The 17,655-nt window shown below is 40.5% G+C and overlaps 2 protein-coding genes across 4 annotated transcripts in view; one reads left to right on the forward strand and one right to left on the reverse strand.

The window, feature by feature from the left end:
- uri1 (URI1 prefoldin like chaperone) overlaps positions 1 to 9,907 on the reverse strand; it is a 68,850-nt gene extending 58,943 nt beyond the window's left edge. The window contains exons 1-3 of one of the 3 annotated variants that reach the window (XM_038806610.1): positions 9,498 to 9,907; positions 3,575 to 3,609; positions 852 to 930 (exon numbers count right to left, since the gene is read on the reverse strand). In XM_038806610.1, the coding sequence (XP_038662538.1) occupies positions 852 to 930; positions 3,575 to 3,609; positions 9,498 to 9,590 (207 nt within the window). In that variant the 5' untranslated portion in view covers positions 9,591 to 9,907. Of the gene's footprint in view, positions 1 to 851; positions 931 to 3,574; positions 3,672 to 3,730; positions 7,591 to 9,497 lie in introns of those variants that run through there. The other 2 variants (XM_038806612.1, XM_038806611.1) reach the window with 2 other exon arrangements.
- A 255-nt stretch (positions 9,908 to 10,162) lies between these two features.
- The window catches only part of zgc:162297 (uncharacterized protein LOC555865 homolog), a 70,924-nt gene continuing 63,431 nt past the window's right edge, over positions 10,163 to 17,655 (forward strand). The window contains exon 1 of the mRNA XM_038806619.1: positions 10,163 to 10,238. The gene's annotated coding sequence lies outside the window, so the exon portion shown is untranslated. The remainder of the gene's footprint in view (positions 10,239 to 17,655) is intronic.

Raw genomic sequence — 17,655 nt, forward strand, 5'->3', positions numbered from 1 at the left:
AGATCGCTCACCATCTATGTTCATGAATAAATAATCTTCACCTAGGTGAAGAAGCGCTGGAGTGCTTCATAAAACCAGAAGCCTGCAAGGAGTTTGCATCCTTCAGGGAGCAAATCAAATTTGCCATAAAATGTGGAAGAAACAAAGCAGTCAGCTGCTGCCCAAAACTTTACTGAGCCAAAACGCCACAAAAGTTATGGCCTAGGACAACTCAAAAGGTAAGAGGGGGAGGAGAGAAAATTCAAAGAATGGATTCTGCAATGTGACATTAAATATTTCATAGGAGCCAAAAATGCACTTTTTCTTTGGGTGGAAATCTCAAAATAGGAATGCATTTTTCACTGGTGATGTTCAACCTCTGCACCTCCAGAGATCCTCCACCCTGCTGCTGCTCATACACACACCCCACACCCCCACAACAGTAACTAAACTTGACGGGAAATCAAAAATTGTTTATCATTAGCTCGAACTTAAAAGATTACCAAAAGTCAATTTTTATTTTTATAAATTTAGAGTACCCAATTCATTTTTTCTAATTAAGGGGCAATTTAGCATGGCCAATTCACCTAACCTGCGCATCTTTGGGCTGTGGGGGCGAAACCCACGCAAGCACGGGAGAATGTGCAAACTCGACACGGACAGTGACCCAGGGCCGGGATCGAACCTGGGACCTCGGCGCCGTGAGGCAGGAGGGCTAACCCACTGCGCCACCGTGCTGCCCTACCAAAAGTCAAATATGCGCTCTCAAATAAACATATTTTTCGATTGTTCAGAGGAGGAAATAAAAGGCACACTATGTAATTTTGCAATGGAAAGAAATTTTTAAAAAATTTTCAGGAAGATATACTCACCATAACATCGTAAGACACTTTGTCAGGCAAAGTTTTAAGCCTGCTTTGAAGTGCTTCATAGTCATCTTGCACTTTAACCCTAAAAGTTAACATTTAAATTTTCAAATTAGCAAATGATTTATGCATCTATAAATATAAATTATGTATTTTATATTATGCTACTTGCTTTCAAGACATGCATCATTTTTGACTTTCAATATTACACCATTTTATAGATTGCTAACAGAGCTTATGCGCAATGTGCCTTCATGTGGTATATTGAATGAACTGTAACTGGGATTCAATGGCAATAATGTTCTATTTAATACCATTCAGACCGCTGAAATTAGCATTTCACCAATTCTCAAGTTCCTTCCGACAAAGTTTGCTAGCAATGGACAAAAAAAGCACTGTTCAAAATGTGACAATTTCGAATTGTTTACCAATAACATGTACACATACACCTAGAACTTACTGCATCATTTAGCAATTTGGGACAATAAAAAATACTAAATGGTTAAATATTATATAGTTGGTAAACGAGACATCAACACCTAGTTTCCAATGGATCAGTGGGTAAGCGAATTGCAGATCACGTGAAAAATCAGATTTAATTGCTGTTCTGTAGAGATCACCAATCTCAATTGGGCGAGTGAAGGCACAAATAAACTCAGTGATCTTGATCTACAGAAGAGTTGGGGAATAATCAAATAAAGAGCTTCTCACAGTAACTTCATTGAAGCCTACGTGTGACAATTATTATTAGCTAGAGCAGGTGCAGCGAAATCTCAACAGCAGAAATCCTGACCACTTTCGTCCCACTCCAAACCCAAGAGTGTGAAGAGCAATTATAATAGCTTTAGCTGGTAATTAATTAAGTACTTTGAATTTTTCTGACGAATGATGCATCTCTCTGCATTTAAAGGAGGAGCTTGCATTTATACAGAACTGTTCATATCCTCAGGATGCCCTAAAATGCTTCATGGTAATGGATTACTTTTATAGCACTGTAACTGTTGCAATGCAGCAAAATGTATCAGCCAATTTGCAAACTGTTAGGTCCAACAACCAACAATGGAATAAGTGAGCGGACAAACTGTTTTAATTAAGTTGGTTGAAATGTGTGTTGGCCAGAAAACCAGGAAATGATTCTGCTCTTCAAATGTGACAATGGAAGTGAAATTGGTCAATGCCAGGAATACAAAATGGACCAAAAGTGCACTGCAGCCAACTGGGCATGATGTAAAACAAGCTGCTGATTTGCTGTGAGCCCATTTTGCATTGTTAGCGCTGACTAATTTCTTTCAGTTTCCATTAGGCAGGCTCATTGTGATTTAATGCCTCATCTGAAAAATGACTCCTGAAATGCAGCATTCCTTCAGCAGCAGTGAACTTTCAGCCTAACTAATTTGTTTGAGTCTGGATTGGAGCTTGAATCCATGACTTCCTAATGCAAAGAATTCTACCACGGAGCCATATGAGGCAGGGTATAGGGGGTGAGGTGCTGGAAGTTTGACAGTATTTTCTTTCCCCTTCATGTGAAAACTAGCTGATTCATAACAAATTTTGAAGACACCAAGTATACTTACAGCTTACCGCCAAAGTAGTAATTCATCTTCCCCATCTATAACTGTTCAATAAATTTATCACACAGTAGTAGTACTAACCTCAACTGGTATATTGAGCACATGACTGTTAAGTTGGCCAGTATTTCGCATATGGCTAGGCATCCTTCCTAGAATACTTGATCATTTTTCTCAAATTGTCAGGGTGAAGCTGAGTTGTGTTAAAGCTAACCACACCTGGACAAGTAAGTTGCTACTAAGTTAATGTTCTGACTCTTCCCTAAACGTGAGTAGAAAGGGCTTGACTGAACAGAGAGCTTTTATAGATGAAGCGAGACAGGGAATGCACACCTGTGAGATAACCAGATGGGCTCTGTGGTGCTGGTTAGGCCAGGTCACCAATGTAATGTAAAGATAGGTGTTAGAGTAAGTTGGCAGAACAAACTTAAAAACACAAATTCCAAACTACATCTGTTCTCCAAATCAAGGTTTCTTTAGTCTGCATGTAAATATTTTTAAATTTAATCTGCAAGGATCTTTATTTCTAGAGTCGAAATGCAAGACTACTCATCTGTATGAACAGTCTTGAAACTTCCTTTACTTAATTTACAAAGCACAGGACATTCATTAACTGTTAGACTGGAAATACAAAGTGTGGCATTAATTTAAAAAAAGATGAGTTATATATTCTCCTAGATTGACATCACTTGCTTACCAAAGTAAGGAAATTACTTTTACTTGTGCAAAATCAACTCAAAATGAACAATTGTTAAGGTGTATTGGGAAACACTGTAGCACAGTGGTTAACAATGTTGCTTCACAACACCAAGGACTTGGGTTTGATTCCCAGCTTGGGTCACTGTCAGTGTGGACTCTGCACATTCTCCCCATGTCTCCGTGGGTTTACTCCAACAAGTCCTGAAAGATGTGCTTGTTAAGTGAATTGGATATTCTGAATTCTCCCTCAGTGTACCCTAACTGGCACCGGTGTGGCGCGACTAGGGGATTTTCACAGTAACTTAATTGCAGTGTTAATGTAAGCCTACTTGTGACACAAAGATTAGAATACAAACAATTTCTATTAACAAAATATCATTTATAATAATTGACAAATAAAGTCAAAGAAATGCAAGAGATCTTATTAGATCAAGCACGTTCCACAGAAATGTTTTGACTTACCAGTGCTGGATTTTTTCCTTGCAGCTTGCGACCACCTGTTATTAAAATAGACAACTGCTCATGAAAAGCAATGTCAAGAATTCCAAGACTGTTCATACTGTAAACAAAAATACAGCAAACAAACTGCAACTTAATTGACCAAAAAATAAAAGGTACCTGAAATTTTTGAATGAGACTTCTTTGTTTGATGACAAGCAATATTACATCTCAAGGTAGTACAAGTGGGTTGTTTTTCTTGCTGCTTTCACAAACATTCACTGTGAACTTTAGTTTATCTCCCGAATTGCTATTTAAAATTATTTTGCTTGCCTCAGTTTGAATATAAAAATCTACCCTTAACTGCATGTATCTAGATGCATGATCTAATTAAATGCCTATACACAAACAAAATAATGTGGATGTTAGAAATCTGAAAAAAAAATGCCAGAAATAGGTCAAGCCAGCATCTGTGGTGAGAAACAAAGTTAGCATTTCAGGTTGAGATGACCTTTCATCACAGCTGAAGAAACTTAGAAATGTAAGTGTCTTTAAGCCAAACTACAATTCTTTACTATACCCATTACCACTCTCTTGGACAGTTGCATCTTAAAATCTTATTTAATCTCTCCTGCCCTCCATCCTATCACAAACTTTCACTTTGGTTCTCCTGCCCTCCCCTTCCACTGGCTTAAAATCTCTTACATTTCCAATTTCACAAATTAAATGCCTGCCCACTTTCCTGAGGCACTGAACTGATTGTTCCCTTTTTCTTAATTTCAAAATGGCTTAATCACTACATGTGAAAGCTATGAACACCACTTTAAGTACAATTTAAAGCAAAGCAATTTGGTCATTAGTTGTAGTAAACAAACAACCTTTAGGGGTAAACAATTACATTAAAAAGAATTTATAATGTGATTTCCTCCTCCCCAATCAAAATTTAATTGCTATTTAAAGATGACCGCAAGAAGAAAACAGTCATTGGAAAGATGAATGCAACACACTGATGTAACCCGGGAGCTATATCTGACAACGAGGACATTAATAACATTTGGTTGATAAAAGTGTCTTTGAATTAAAAGTTTATTAGCAAATCAATTCTTTATAAGTCACAGAAAATCTGAAAGAGTAGAACACAACGTGCTCCTTAATACAGTATACAAAGTGAAGAGTTATGCCGTGTGCATGCCGTTTATTAAAGAAAGTATGAAATACTATCTTGGTCAGTCACTGGTCTGTTGAGAGTTAACTGACTCAGCTGAAACAGTAGGAGGGCTATAATTGGCCTTGACATCCTTGGAGAGAGAAAATAAAAATTAAGCATAGTTCTAATCTCTACCCAATAAATCTTATTAGCATTCGGCCTATGTAGATATCAGGTTCAGGTTCTGCACTCCGGTATGAAGAATGGCCACTTGAGCAAGGATCTGATCATCCACAACAAGCAATACTTTCAGGACAGCAAGAAAATGATGCCAAGAACAAACGAAACTACCAGTAACTGCAGTACTGATTTTACTTCAGATTCTGCAAAAAGACAAAAATATAGGGAAAATGTATTCTTTAAGTAAAAGATCTCTCCATTGCCCACTTTCAAAAACTGTATCCCCTACTGTCGCCCGCCAGCCTCAGTCCATTTTGCTAAGATTTGCCCTTCTCTCCTGAAAGTAGACCAGTGGCCAGAAAGCAAAGGTTTGATTTGCATTCACATGAAAGAGTATATTGGCCACCACAGTGGAATGGAGAACCCCTTGCTTTCGCAATTAGCCATGATTTGGTCTCCTACCCCAGCTGATAGATCAAATATATGAAGCAGAGACAACGATCCAGTAAAGAACTATCAAAGTTCAGTCATGGCATTTCACTTCAAAAAGTACTTCATGCATTGTGAAGCTCTTTGACATAGTTTTGTAGTTGTGAAAGGTACTGTACCAATGCAATTTTTCTATTACAATTGAATCTGAGAAGCAGCATTATTAATCCAAGTTGCCAGAAGAATGGAGGGCGACAGGGAATGGGAAAAGTTTATCAGTACTTACAATAAACCGGAATGGTTCATTCGCAAACCTGATCCCTGCTAGCTCCCAAAATGGATAACAATTATAGTACTGCAATGTTGCATTATTTATCCAGTTTGAATTTACTGTTTTCTGCATGTTTTCTTTTAATTCCACCACTGAGGTGCCCCAAAGAACAAACCGAGGTATTATTTCACAACACATTTTTCTGTTACTTATAAACTCCATTTCCAGTAACAACTTTATACAAAGACAATATGAAGTCCACAATATCACATTGATAACCAGAACTCTTTTTTAAAAAATATAAGATCAATAAAGTTGCATGTATGTTATAAACTCTTCTGACCATGAATTCAGGAGTTAAATTCCTGAGGGCCCTGGCGGTCATATAAATTTATTTTAATTTGTACATTTGAAGAACAGTCTCTTATTCTGGCCAATTTGACACGTTTTTGAAACTTGCACCATGGAAATCGATTAACAAACAATACAGCACAGGAACAGGCCGTTTGGCTCTCCAAGCCTGTACCGGTCATGATACTAACCTTTCCAAACCTTTAGGACTTTTGCCAACCCACTACCGCTATTTAGAGGAGCAACATCTACGTTGCAGGTATGGTTATTTAGACATGCCTTTGCTAATGCAAAGTTTGTGGAAGTGCTGCAGAGTGTTTTTGGAAGTGTTGTGACAATTTGGAGGATTGCACTTTCACAGCTAAGACAGGGGTTCTGATTACCTGTTTACACAAAGGCTGCAACAGGTATGGGGGCTGTAGCATCTCTGGATCTACACCAGGGTAAGTGGAGCAAAAGCTGCAAAACAGGACACTCTGCACAGAGCGGAGGAGGGCCACCACAGAGAATCCGACCTACCACAGGTTTTCACACGCTCACCTCAGCCAGTAGTCAGGCCTTCAGTGTCTGGGTTCTTTAAGGAGGCTATCACAGAACCAGCATTGAATCAAAAGAAGAAGCTTGTAAGTCTGAGGATTGTTAGAATTCAGCAAGGACCAAGAAATTCACAAGGAAAGAGAAAGGAGAATGTGTATAGACTGGCAAGAAAGAAAAACAGATTAGTCAACCCGGTGTTATCAGGCACTCTACCAACCAGAATTTCCGACGTAACTGGAATTTCTGACAGCCTAACGCATGGGTAGCTGTTATTTCCACCTTCCCTCACTCTGGTTTTAGCCTCCCACTGTTCTGCAGCACTGTGATCCCGTTCCCTCAGTGACAAAAACTAAATTTGCTTACTCCCATGCCTCTACAAGGCTATGGACAAAGTTAGAATAGGTCGGTGCTTGATGGCCGGCACAGACATGATGGGCAGAAGGGTCTCTTTCTATTACCTAAACACCCACACCAGCACTCAAGTACAAGATTATTTGATTAATTGGCATCACGTATTCCCCACGCATGTCAGATAATAAACATGTTACTATGTAAGTAAATAGGAAGATATCAGCCAAAGAAAACAGGAACACGTTGGAGGCAGAAACATGTAAATAATAGGAAACGAAGAAATGGCAGACATTAAACAAATACATGTATCTGTTTTCATTGTTGAAGATACTAAAACATGCCATCAATAATGGGGAACAATGGGTCTAGACTAGAGAATGAAGAATTTAAAGAAATCAACACAAGCAAGCAAATAGCACAAGAGAAATTAACAGGGATTAAGTAGTGACAAAATACTCTGGACCTGATAAAGTTCAGTAGCTGCAAGACAGTGGAGCAATTGGTTTTGATCATCCAGAATTTCTTAGACTCGAGAACAATTCCCAAGGACTGACAGGTAGCAAATAGAACCTCCAACCTCATCATTTACATAAAGAAACGGAGAGAAACAGGAACTGGAGGCCAGTTAGCATATTATTTGTAGGCAAAATGGTAGAATCAATTATCTGGGGACAATGTAACAAAGTACTTTGAAAATCTTATGATCAGGGGTAAATATGGATGTAGGAAAGGGAAATTATGTTTGTCAGGTCAGCCCATCATGCCTGCACTGACCCGCCGAAAGAGAACCCCACCCAGACCCAATCCGCCACCCTATCCCCGTAAACCCATCTAACCTTGGACAATAAAGGGCAATTTAGTATGACCAATCCACCTAACCTACACATCTTTGGACTGAGGGAGGAAACCAGAGCACACAGAGGAAACCTACGCAGACACAGGGTGAATGCACAAACTCCACACAATCACCCGAGGTCAGATTTGAACCAAGATCCCTGGAGCGGTGAGGCAGGAGTCCTAACCACTATGCCACCACGCTGTCCCATAACAGGGAGGCTTCAAGTGACCACAGATGCAGCTAATCGTGGAAACATGGAAGCTGCTGTCCAAGATTAGGTGATTCTCAGTAAGTTTCCCCAAAACAGCCTTTCACCATCTGGTTCAATATTCAAATGTATTGAACAGTGCTAAAATTTGAAAATTACCTCATAGCTACAGACAAACTCACTAAAAAATGCAAAGGAATGTCTATTCCAGCCCAAGTGCAAATTTAACATGGTCAGGCTTAACGAATATTAAATAACCTCTGGCATGAAGTATAAATCACATGGCTTCAACTCTTATTGGTGAAGATATAAAATATAAGTATATTAAATACTTTTATTCACTTTCTACACCTGATTTAACATGGAATTAAATAACCTGATGTTTCTGCTTCAGATTCTGCACTTCAATCCTGTTGATTAAACAGACAGTTTGTATGGGTTCCAGATTCCCTACACATGGATGGCATTTTGCAGTGCGAAACGCCATAGAATGTTTATCGGGAAGTATAAGTTAAACAAATGATAATCACAGTAAACAAATCTGGAAAGTTAAGTCAGCAAAGAGAATTGAAGGGATATGCACCCTGAAGGAAAATGGATCACATGACAGTCAACATTGCCTTAAATTTAACATACAAGAACATAAATAGTAGAATACATCTCCATCATTCAATTGCGGTTGGTCTTTGACCCCAACTCCACCTTCCCAGCCAATTTCCATATCCCTCGATACCCGTGCAGCGCTAACATCTATATCCATTTTAGCCTTGTGGACTGTCCATCCCTAGCCCTTGGGATACATAATTCCAAACAATCGCAATTCAGAGGGGAAGTTCCTAATCTCAGTTTTAAACGATTGATTCCTTAACCTGAGACTATGCTCCCTAGTTCTAGAGGCTTCAGCACTGCCAAGAGCCGTGGAAATTTAATGAGACAAATTTAGATATGCTATTTAAACCTTTTAAAGTAAATTGTGCAATAAAACAGGTTGGATTCCACTGGATTACTGCACTATACAACTGCTTTAACTAACAGTTTAGGTTATTTTTGGAAAATTAAGTAACACGGTCATCATCTCACTTGATGGAGGGTAAACTAGAGAAAGTTCTAGAAGGACTTGAGCAATGTGACATCAGGTGCAAAGGTGCAACCGAATAAAAGTGTTTGCTTTTTCAGTTTCCATTGCATTTAATTCGAAACGCTGACTCGCACCTTCCCTGTAACGCACGCTGCTTTTAACGCGTTTTTCTCTCTTGCAAAACGAGCCCGCCACCGCTGAAGGGTGATTTCTAATTTATGAGACCGAAATCCCTTCATCCGGTACAAATAGTAAAGGCGGAATTGGAGGGTCAAAGTCCAGCAACAAAATCCCCGCCGTAACGGGGGTAGGGAGAGGAGCTATCGCTGACCGGGCCGCCGGGAGAGAGGTTTACAGCGGTCTGGGGGCCAGAGATGGGACCCGTTACATGTGAATCATTGCGGCGCGGTCGCTTTAAGAGAAAACCGGGGCTGCAGGGGCAGGCGCCCAAGAGCCCAATTCCAGCCGAGGCTCCGTCTCCTCATTCTTCAAACTCTCCGCCTGACTTTAACACAAGGGCCGCCGCAAGCTGCCGCCCGCTTATTTACGGCCTTTACCTTTCCGTGCTCTTCCCGGAGCCGTGTGAGAGTCAGTGGCTGCGAGCGGGCCGCTGTGCCGGCGGAGCCGGGCTGATGCTGCGCGTCTGCCATTCCCTTCAGAGCGGAGGCCGAGCGTCAGTTTGACAAACACTCAGGAAGTGGGAGTCCTAAAGAAATGTTTATGTGTGTGATAACTGCAGGCGCACAGCTCCTCACTCCTCGTCCGCATAGAGGGAGCAGGTCTTGTCATCCAGAACGTCGGATCGGGAAACATTTCACACTCGCATTCTTGGCCCAACGAGCTTCAAGGCCGACTTCTCCTTCCCCGCCGGAGCCGCTCGGTCTCAGCAACGTCCACTGCCCCGCGCCATCTTCCTCAACGCCGGCCCGGAGCGCAGCACGTGACACAGCGGGACGGCCGCGGTGGGAGCACGTGACAAAGGGGCGGGCCATATCAGGAGCACGTGACACCCCCAGGCAGCGGGCCGTGTTGGGAGCATGGGGGCGGGGCAATGTAGGGAGCACGTGTGGGGCGGGGCAATGTAGGGAGCGCGTGGGGGGCGGGGCAATATAGGGAGCACGTGGGGGGCGGGGCAATATAGGGAGCACGTGGGGAGCGGGGCCATATAGTGAGCACGTGGGGGGCGGGGCCGTCAGGATGCACGTGGTTCAGAGGACGGAGCATTTGACGCGCGAAAAAACACTGCAGATACAGAAGTGGTACTGTTGGTGGTTTTCTGTATTTAGTGGATGTTTTTGGTATGTTAATGTTTTCTATTCCCTTTGACTATACATATTTATATGTTGATGAATTGTTTAGTTGTTGATAGACTGTACATGTGTTGTCCGGGGAGATCCCTCTAGGCCATGGAGGAGGAGATAAGGGGGGAAATTGGTTATACTGTATTCTGGTTTGGAGCCAGAGGCCTGGTTCATGACTCATTGTTAGGAGTTGCATTGTTTTGCCCCTTTTGGCATACCCCTTTTCCGTGGTCTGTTTTACTCGCTGGAGCTCCTTTTGTACCAATGTGGGGCTGCCATTCTGTGCGGGGGTGGTTGAAGGTGTGTGTGCTGAAGATTTTGCATCTTGTGACTGTTTTCGATATGTAACTGTTGAAGTGTGTTGTGGCCTTGTGCCTTGCGACTGTTTTTGCTATGGAACTGTTGTTAATAAACCAAAATAGTACAAGAGTGGCACAACACTGGAGCTATTACAGTACAGTAGCAGGCCATTTCGATCTGCATTGGCTCTTTGAGAATGAACAGTTCATCGAGTGCCACTCCCCCACATCAACCCTGCACATTCTTCCTTTTCAGATAACTATCTAATTCTCTTTTGAATACCTCAATTGAATCTGCCTCCACTACAATGTCGGGTAGCGGCATTACACACCTTAACTACTTGCTGGATGAAAAGGTTTTTCCTCATGTTGTCTTTGTCAATTACTTTAAATCTGTACCCTCTGGTTCCGGATCATTTCACAAGTGGGAACAGCTTTTCCCTGTCTACGCTGTCGAGGCCCTTCACGAGTTTGAATACCTCCATCTCAGCCTTCTCCTCCAAGAAAAACAGTCCCAACTTCTCCAATCCAACTTCATAACTGAAGTTCTTCATCTCTGGAACCATTCCCAACAACTCATATCTTCCCTAAGGCACTACAATGAGAAATGGACACAGTACTTCAGCTGAGGCCAAACTGGTGTCTTAAAAAAGTTCAATGTAGTCTCCTTTCATGTGTACTAAATGGCCCTATTAATAAAGCCTTGGATTCTCTTTGCTTTATAAACTGTGCTCAAAACCCTCCTACCACCTTCAATGACATATGCACCTGTACGCCCAGGTCCATCTGCTCTTGCACCCCCTTTAGAGCTGATCCTTTATATTGTCTCTCCATATTCTTCCTGCCAAAATGAATCACTTTGTATTTCTCCACTTGAACTTAACCTACCAACTGTACTCCCATTCCACCAACTTGACTGTGTAGCACCATCTTTCTAAAAATCTAATATTGTTTGTAATTAACATTTAACTACAAGTACTGCTGAAATTCTAACTTTAATCAGGAAGGGAAATAGAAGCTATCCACTGGCAGCAGCTGAAATTGTTAATTAAGAAACTGGCTTGAACTGGTCTTTGCTGTACCTGGGCTCAACTAGTCCTTTTCCTGTGGGAGTTTGGTCAGCTGAGGGGGTTGGGGAGGGAGGTACTCCTTTGCATTTTCGAACATTTTTTAAACTGGAGGGATTGGTTCTTGCTCTACTATAGGGAAGACATGATCTGTTGGGGAGTAGCCAGTGTGGTCAAGGTAGAGAAGCTATTCCCAAGAATTTCCTAAAAAATTGTACAGGAATTTGTGATAAGATTAATACATTTATAAAACAAAATAAATAATTGAATAAAATAATTAAGTAATGAACGCTCATAAGTATGACAGGACAGGTGTCTTGGCTGTAGCACGTGGGACTTTCTTAGATACCACTGTTATCCAGATAAGCACTTCTCCAATAAGTGTCTGCGGTTTGAGGAGCTTCAGCTCAGTCATTGAGCTGGAGGCAGAGCTGCAGGCACAGTGACCCACCAGGTAATAATTTACCTGAGCCACGTGCAAACTGGCCTAAGGCAAATAAGCGTAGAGAAATTAATGCGTGGCTCAAAGACTAGATAGATTCTTGATTAACAAGGACATAAAAGGTTATCGGGAGTAGGCAGGAATGGTGAGATTACAATCAGATCAGCCACAATCTATTTAAATGGCGGAGCAGGCTCGAGGACTGTTCCTGATACATACATATGATTAAGAATCAGAATATAAATATACTAAGAAAAGAATGCTGACTTTTCCTTGATACTAATCTTGAATATCCAAAGATTTGCAAAGCAAGCATACAAAAAAATCAGAATTGGTAAGAAATGTTAAATGCACATTGCTCATTAATTGGGGGGGGGGGGGGGGATCATCTTGCATCCCTCCCTTTGTATTATACTTGTTCCAGTATCAGAGCTTTACATTGCAGCTCGTCATTCATAAAGCTATGGCAGTACTCCTGTATAAATTGGATGCCAATTGAAAGACGATTTAGAGGCAGTGGGATGGCTTCAGAGTCTCGGAGCCTACTGGTAATCTTTGTTGGAAACAGCTTTTAAAACAACCAAGAAGTACCACGCCTCATTTTCATTCTGTAATCTAAGCAGAAAATGCTGGAAATAGCAGGTGAGGCAACATCTGTGGAGAGAAATGGGTAACTTTCAGGTTGACTATTATCCTTTATTCTTCATAATATTTATATCTTTGTTTCTCTCCACAGATGCTGCCTGACCTGCTGACTATCCCTAGCATTTCTACTTTCATTTCAGATTTCCAGCATCTGCAATATTTGCTTTTGCTAGAACAATCATTTTGTCCTACACACACCCAAGAAACAATGCTTCTGGTATTTATTACTGATCCTCGTCTTGAATAGCAGGTTGGGCATGTACAATAAATTTGTTGGGGGTACTTAAAAGTATTATTTTGAAGCTTTTGTGAAAAAATGTTTTGTCAAATCTATTTCACTTTGAAGAGTTGCTTCAAATACTAACAGTGATGCCTCCTAATGATGTGACACTGCATTTCAACATGCTAGATGTCATCACGCTGCCTGTCTGACAAAAGAGGTGGGTGCATATTAAGTTCATAACAAACTTTAAAAAAAACTTACATCAATAAGTTGCTTTTTTATAGTGCCTTTAATGCTGCGAAGCCTCCTCTGGCACTGAATCAGCATGCTAGAAAAGTTTTTTGACACAGCCACAGAAAGAGATGTCAGGACATCACAAAAGATTTATGTTGTTTTAAGGAGTAACTTCAAGGAGGAAGGGAGATAGAGGGACAGAAAGATTTAGAGAGGGAATTCCGGAATTTAGGCAGCTGAAAGCACAGCCATCAATCATGGAGCAATTAAAATCGAGGATGCTCAACATGCTAGAATTGGATGAGCACAGATATTTTGAAATCTTGAAGAACTGAAGGGATTTGTAAATAAGAGTGGAGATTTTAAAACGGGTATTATCAGACCTGGAGCCTTTGTTGTCGGTAAATAAAGGGGTGTTGGTTGAACAAGTGTAACGGGAGTGTCCCTTTAAGAAATGTTTTGGATTATCTCATGGCTTCAGTGATGTCATTGTGTGGTGGAGCTGGGCTGTGGCTCTGGGTTTTACCTTCCTTCTTGAGTTGGGAACTGGCTGTGGCTCTGAGTTTTACTTTCGTTTTACATTGTTGGAAGCTGAATTCAGACAAAGAAGGTTTCTCTTGTCTCTCTATGTTAAAATGTGTCCAGATCACTTGATAATTTAAAGTGATAATTGTTTTCTGGAAAGAATTCAAACCTACTGTTTTGGTGAAAGGGTTTTCCTGGCTCATTGGATTTAAACAATTACAAGGGCAGTTAATAAGGGTTGCATATATGAGAGAGGGAGAGAACTGTAGCTGTGTGGGGTTTTTATGTTTGTAATTGATAAAAATGCTTACCGTGTGTGTTTATAAAATGTTAACTGAATTTGTTGAATAATCTTCATTTTTGATTAAAAGTGCTTAAGGCCTCTGTTGAATAACACCTGAAAGGTAGCCCCTTATGCTCCTCATAACCAAAATCTATAAACAGTTGTGGGTCAGGTGAACTCCATGATATACTTTGCAGTTTTCTAAACCCTGGTCCATAACAGAAGACTCGGTGTGAGTTAAGATACAGAAGGCAGAGTTTTGGCTGAAGAGAATTGAAATAGTCGGCAACAAAATCATGGACGAGGGTTTCAGCATCAGATGAACTGAGGTAGGGCTGGAGTCAGGTGATGTTAGAGGTACAAGTAGATCATCATGGTAATGGATAAGTGTGGCGAAAAACCCATCTTGGGGTAAAAAAAAATCATTTTGTGAACAGTTTTGTGCAGATTCTGATAACTGCCAGTGATGGAAACAGTAGTCAGGGAACAGAAAAGACCATACATACACCTGTTTCCACCTTTGTATCCTCACAGGTCTAATCGAGGTGACAGGTTTCTGCAATTGAGTTGCAGCCTGGTCCTGGAACACCATCTTTTAGGCTACATTTTGGTAGCTTCTTGGAAAAATAGTGGAGCCGTACAGATTTTCACTGATCTCTGTTTCACATCTCTTTTGATGGCGCTGACATTCTATCATTCTGTGGCACTGTGCTGTATTTATACGTAACTAAAATAAAGGTTTAACATCCATCTGCAGTGCTGGTAATCTTTATGATTCTCCAATTCTAAACTAGCTTTAGTCAGGAATCCTAAGCAGCATCTACACATAGTCTACCTCTTGATGAATAATGCACCTGGAATCCATGTTTGTGAGCCTTGCTATAGCTCTGAGTCTCTCAGCACTTAGTACATTTTGCAATCAATTCCAGTTTAGAAAATACCCATTCTATTGGCTCTGAAGTGGTAGAATAAATTTCACAAAAGTCCTAAGTTCCAAGTACAACATCACGTTCTACTACAGTTTATCGGAGTACGGGACACACCCACTGTGTCCTTTCCACTCCTTATCTCCATAGCAGTCCAAATATGAATCTGATTCAACTTTTGTTATCCCAACCTGCTAATCACACTGATATAAAAAAAATAAACACTTTTGAAGTAAAGATATGGGAATATTAAATACCTACATTAAGCATTTATCACTGGATATTCATTCTATGTAATTGTTTAATTCCTAGAAATAGTATTATTTACTCGGGTAAAAAACATATTTCTCCATCGGCCCTTGTATCAGATTATTGTTATTAAAAAATTAAGTGGATATACTGTGAAGATATCAGCCGAAGCAATCAAAAGTACAATTAATTCCCTTTTTAAATTTACTGGGTTATTTTCTGAAGGTTGACTTATTTGGGAGGGTGAAGAGAGTCTATTAACTTAAAATATACTTACTAGGGAATGTTACCAAAATTATGTTATTACATTATTGATGCACCATCGATTGCACGCGAGGCGAGTGATTTACCAATGTCAGGCTTTAATTAACTAGAACACAGCCTGGCGATCGTCTACAGTGGAAAGGAACGATCGTCAGGCTTCTGAGCATTTATACCTCGTTGATAGAGGCGTGGTTAACTCAGCCTCTCGGCCAATTGGTCGAGAGGCACATGACCGACCAGGGCCAATGGTAAGCCGACGTTCTGGCCCAATGGCAGACGAGTATGCAGATCATATCATCACATTTATATTCATCCACTCTATAGAAATAAAATATTTAAAAGTACTGATGATGAGCTGAACTAATTTTTCATTTCCAATTTTATAAGTGTTAATCTGTATTCTGGAGGGATAGTCTTCACAACCTGGAACATTAGGATAGTATGTTTGTTGATTTGAATTGTGAATAGAAACCGAGTTTGTGGAAAGTCAAGAGAGACACAGAAACGAACAGCAGACTAATTGCAAACATGGTTCAGAAGAGCAAAACAGCTTTCAAACCAAAACAGAAATGCAGAAAGCTTCTTATACTCTATTTTTAAAATACCAAGTCACTACAGTAGAATATTCCAGTGGAAAGTTGAAGCTTTGATACTCCACAATATAGAGTAAGTTTAATTAATTGTTTTGCATGAATCTCTTATTTTAAATGCGTCTAATGGATATTCATTAAAATCAAGCTGTTATCCTTCCATTAATCTTCCTTGCATTGGAAAGAAAAAAATTAACACAGGGTCAATCTCTTGCTCAGTCACTTGTTTTCATTTATATTACCTGCACAGAAATTGTAATTGACTATTACGATTTCCTTTGTAGATAAGAGGTATGAAATTGCAGAAAGAAAACAAATCCCTTTTGACCAAAATTTAGATGTACTCTTATTTCCTACTACAGGTACATATTTCGTGCTCTGTAATTTTTGTGATTCTGTTTATCTCTGCCACTTTTTGTTGCCCACAAACAGTATCATTTCTGCATGCCCGGCTGATGCTGCAAATGTGTATGCACCTGCAATTAATGGAAATGTATCCCTAAGAAACTACAAAGAGTTGTGAACACAGCCCAGTCCACGCAAACTCACCTCCCATCCATTGACTCCTTCCACACCTCCCGCTGCCTTGGGAAAGCAGGCAGCATAATCAAAGACCCCACTCGCCTAGTTTATTCTCATTGCCAACCTCATCCATTAGGCAGAAGATACAGAAGTCTGAGAACATGCACTAAAAGGTTAAACAACAGAATCTTCCCTGCTGTTACCAGACTCCTGAATGGCCTTCTTATGGACTGAACTGATCTTGTCACACATCTTCTCTACTGTGTAGCATTACACTCTGTATGTTTCACCCTATGTCTATGTATTTACATGTGTATATATCATGTGTCCTATGTTTTCATGTATGGAATGATCAACCTGGACTGGATTCAGAACAATAATTTTCACCTCGGTACACCTGACAATAAATCTAAATGAGTATTGAACATGTACCAAGTAACACTAAATTAATCTTTGGCATCATTTTAAAATCCATTAAAGTGAACCATATTCCCATTTTCATTCTGGGAATGAAATTAAAAATAAGTAACATTGGTATTTATAATTTTTAGAGGGAATATGAATTTATCTACCACTTGGGAAGAGGAAAGTAAGTTTTTTAAAAAACTGCTGTGTATGCCATGGTCCACTTTTATATTGTGCTTTGTTAGAAATACAAAAATCTCAAGATATATCTCGTCATAGGGCAGAATTGTGGCAGAGTGGTTAGCACTGCCGCCTGGGGGTGACACTATGTGAAGTTTGCACATTCTCCCCATGTGTGCATGGATCTCAACCCCACAACCCAAAGATGTGCCTGGTAGGTGAATTGGCCACATTAAATTGCCCCTAAATTGGGGTGAAAAAAATTGGGTACTCTAAATTGATAAAAAAAAATGTATTTAGTAGTCATGGGCAGCACTGTAGAACAGTGGTTAGCACTGTTGCTTCACAGTGCCAGGGTCCCAAATTCGATTATCGGCTTTGGTCATATCTGTGCGGAGTCTGCACGTTCTCCCCACGTCTGCGTGAGTTTCGTCCAGGTGCTCTGGTTTCCTCCCACAAGTCCCTTGTTACGTGAATTGCTTGTTACGTGAATTGGACATTCTGAATTCGCCGCCTGTGTACCCGAACAGGCGCCAGAAGGTGGTGACTCTAGGCTTTTC

Source organism: Scyliorhinus canicula, chromosome 9 (assembly GCF_902713615.1).
Source record: "Scyliorhinus canicula chromosome 9, sScyCan1.1, whole genome shotgun sequence".
Lineage (NCBI taxonomy): Eukaryota > Metazoa > Chordata > Chondrichthyes > Carcharhiniformes > Scyliorhinidae > Scyliorhinus > Scyliorhinus canicula.